This window comes from Protopterus annectens, chromosome 8.part0 (assembly GCF_019279795.1).
Source record: "Protopterus annectens isolate FY-2018-M chromosome 8.part0, PAN1.0, whole genome shotgun sequence".
Taxonomy (NCBI): Eukaryota; Metazoa; Chordata; order Ceratodontiformes; family Protopteridae; genus Protopterus; species Protopterus annectens.
Window position 1 is genome coordinate 1,194,095,760 of NC_056741.1, and position 3,858 is coordinate 1,194,099,617.

Consider the following 3,858-nt stretch of genomic DNA (forward strand, 5'->3'; position numbering starts at 1 on the left):
GTTTCCAATGTGTTGGCGCAAACTGTTGGGGTGGTGGCAACATTTAAAATGCACACATTCACCATCTGCAGACCTATCAAGACTGCAAAACAAAACACACACACACACAAGAATACGACTATGGTGCAACTGTTCTTGATCTGATAAGAGGTCACTGTATCATCAATCTGAACAGCAAATTACATCATTCTATACAATGATGTTTACCTACACCCCCCCCCCCCTTAATGGTTCTGGGTACTTACTACACCTATTAAAAAAGGGCAACAGTGTGAAACCAGAAAGACTGCTTAATCCTGAATGGGGACTGGCGCCTGCAGCAACCTGGGGGGGGGGCACACAAAGAGGCATATAGTCACAAAGACACACCCCTCCCCCATAGATAAGAACAACAGTGTCAGGTCTAAGAATCTCCCATTTCAAGTGTATCCGCAGTCCACGGAGGAGGGGCTTCACCTAATTGTAAAAAGCACTTTTCTGGTTAACCAGTGGGCATTTCCAAATGGACACGCGCTAAAGTTGCGTTTTCTACAGGACGGCGTGGGAAGACTCATTCAACCCACCCAAACATCTGGCTTAAACAAGTGTATTCCAAGAAACGTCATCACACTTTGTAACAGAAGTTAGCTGCCCTCAGAACCAAAACAACTGTATCCCAAGAAACGCATCAGCCTCTCAGTAACAGGAGTTAACTGCCCTCAGAACCAAAACAATTTTATCGCAGTACTACCCCAAGTACCACAAGTATTGTGTACTATAAGATTACACACATTAGATTTTCTCCTGAAACGTACCCAATAGTACCATCTGCAGCAACCTAATAGTACTATCTGCAGCAAGTGTTCCAGCACAGGAGCAAGCTAGCTGTATCACAAAAAAACTCCCAACACCGCTGCAAGCAAACTCCAAGAGGTACACTCCTGCCATAATTTTTATCTAACCATGTGAGTGATTTTTTTTTCCGGATCACCTCAGAAACTCCACTTTTAACATACGGAAGATTACCGTAACCGTGTACGCAACACTACACCTATATACTTTGTGGTTGAAAAAAAAACTGGTGAAAATAGTACGGATATTAGCTCCAAACTTCTATTTACATTGCTGCCGGTTTGGCCATCACGGTATTCCCCATTGCACGCTCCCTCCTGACAAATACGCAATCAACTCTAAGCGGCCTATCTAGAGACAACTGAAAAGGGAGACGTAAGGGACCTCTCATTCCTATGCATCAAGCCACTCAGGAACACCTGTTAATAATATGTGCAGGTCAGTATCCATTTAAATGAAGGTCAAGGTCACCGACTAGACACTACACTACAAAACACCCTCTTACTTGCCGTCTCGTCCAGGTATCATATGAAACACCTGAGTGGCAGCCACACCCAGCCATGGCGAACAGTTTCAGGTAGGTACAAACACAGGAAAACTGACCCTTTCCAAGGAGAAACCGAAGCTCCACTGGGACTGTAGAGCCAACCCCCCCCCCCCCCATGAGGCAGTTTAAGGTACACATTTAAATTATCTTGGATTAATTATGGCCAACGTGACGGGGGGGGGGTTGAAATGGCTCAAATATGCCAATCCAGGCACGAAAGGGTGACCCCGAGTAAGCATCCCTGACCATTCCCCTGTATCTGGACAAAAACATTTAAGACTTACCATTGTAAACACGACAGTACTGAATTTGCTCAAGTAAGCCTTTAACACTCAGATCGTCAAGTTAGAAACTAAGTGTCCCCATCCCTTTTTTGTATCCTCCCCAAGAAATCAACATACTTAAAATAAGTGTTGTCCGCTACTGCCCCCCCCCCCAAAAAAAAAAAAAAAAAAAAAACATTATAGTTACTTTGGCAACTTGTAGTTGGAACTAGTTCTAGTCCTTACCTTGTCCAAGATCGGTGATCAGAAGCAGGAAACAAAGCACCAGTGTTCTCCACATAACTACTCCCTTTCAGGATGAAACGCTAGCCTCCACACGAACAGTCCCTATATTCCACTAACGTGCAAAGCTTTGTTGTTACCCACGTCAGTCTTTCTCACGTTGCTCAAAATTAGGACGGTTGGCTTTATGTTAAACGGTCTCAATTCATTGCGTTATTCCAAAATGTTTACCCTCCACTTCTGGCTGCATCTGACAAACTCGACCTCTTGTCTTGGCTATATCACGGCCGCGTTTTCCACTTGGATTTTACTTTTTAAAGTCCTTATCAGTTACACATTTTCTAAGGAAAATTCAGCAATAGAAAAAAACTATTTACTCATATGTGCTGCTTTCTTCTTGTAAGAAGGTACTGACTCTCTCGATACTCTCTTTCTCCGCCTTCCTTACCCTCCAGCAAACTCTAAGTCCCTCCCAGCAACGGAGATAATTTCATTTCCCTGGTTTCGGTGTACATTCCTTGTCACTGTCCCGCCTCCTGACCCTATGAGGTTATGCATGTGTACTCCGGGAAGGCATGGAGTGTTGGCTTTGCCAGAATGAAATAAACAACAAGTTCGAAGACTGTTTTTTACCCAAAGTAAAACATTATTTACTGAGAAAAGAGTGTTTCTTCGTCTTAGCTGGACTTCGGACTTTTACTATTTAATAAGGTAAAGCTAATAAGAAACAACCTGACCTGGGTATTTACAAAGAACACATTCATTTGCCTCCTTTTTATAATACTATTCATAAATTGTAGAACAACTGCACTACTGTTTTTGTTGATTCCGCATACTGTTTGTGGTATTACTTTTATTTTAATTATCATGAATGTTTTTCTAGGACGACAAGGTATTCTGCATACATCTTAGTCCCAAAGTTTGCTGAGTGTCCAGATTTTTTCCAAGTATTTTAATTTGTGTCTCAAAATTTGCCACAAAACGATGACGGAGAAGTTCAGGGCTTCGTGTCCTCCAGAAAACGTATACTAAAGCAGGGCATGTTATTCTATAAACTCTATAAATTTATAAGAATAATATTTAAAGTTTGTACCTGCCCATCCATTATATTTTTCAGAATTCTTGCACTAAGTGGTTGAGTGGTATGCATACCTCTCAAGTGTACCTCATTACAAGGAACGTACCTCATTTGGGGTCTTAAAAAGTTCATGTTCCTCGAAGTTCCACATTGAAAGACTCCGTCACACATTCAGTGTTAGGAATTTTTTAAGTGAAACCCATTGTAAATAGAAATTACTCATATTAATTAACAATCTTCTTTATATTGTAAAAACAGCATATTTTAACCATCCTATGACCTTCCTAATTGAAGTTGTTAGCAAGCCATTGGTATGTGTTCCACATTTTGCCCATTTGTTCCACATTATGAGGGCTAGTGTTCCTCATTTTGGAGATGGAAGGTTGAGAGCTATGGTGGTATGGAGTGTTGGGGGGGGGGCTGCGTCCCCCAATATCGTGTTGAGACCCGAACTTGATGCTCTCGATAGTCCAAAAATAGTTGGGGTGAGAAACTGGCCAACGTGAAGAAGCTGTGCCCCCCCCCCCCCCTTCACCCCGCAAAAAAGCAAAATCGTGGTTAAATAAGACGCACACCAAAGTGTATTCCTGTTGGGATATACAGCGGATTGCTGCGTTACAGTCCGGTACGTCTTACTTACAAAAAACAGGGTCAAACCCAGAAGTTATCAGAGACACTTCAAATCTCAACAATATTAACTTGAAAAAGTCGATAGAATAAGAGAATATGAATTAACGGGCACTTTAAGACGTCTGCGTTATCGTTATTTATTAAGTGCAACTCACCACCTTTTTCTTCCCAGATCAGATTCTTCCTTTATATTTTGTGTTACATATTTCTCATTTAATAAGCGCACCACCACCAAGACGTATAGCCAACTTTTAGCGCTAAATATT

At 41.8% G+C, this 3,858-nt stretch overlaps 1 protein-coding gene across 2 annotated transcripts in view; it reads right to left on the reverse strand.

Annotated features, from left to right (window-relative positions):
- The window catches only part of LOC122809297 (nectin-1-like), a 386,062-nt gene extending 383,703 nt beyond the window's left edge, over positions 1-2,359 (reverse strand). The window contains exon 1 of one of the 2 annotated variants that reach the window (XM_044080682.1): positions 1,888-2,359. In XM_044080682.1, the coding sequence (XP_043936617.1) occupies positions 1,888-1,942 (55 nt within the window). In that variant the 5' untranslated portion in view covers positions 1,943-2,359. Of the gene's footprint in view, positions 1-794; positions 943-1,887 lie in introns of those variants that run through there. The other variant, XM_044080681.1, reaches the window with a different exon arrangement.
- Positions 2,360-3,858: the final 1,499 nt, after the last annotated feature.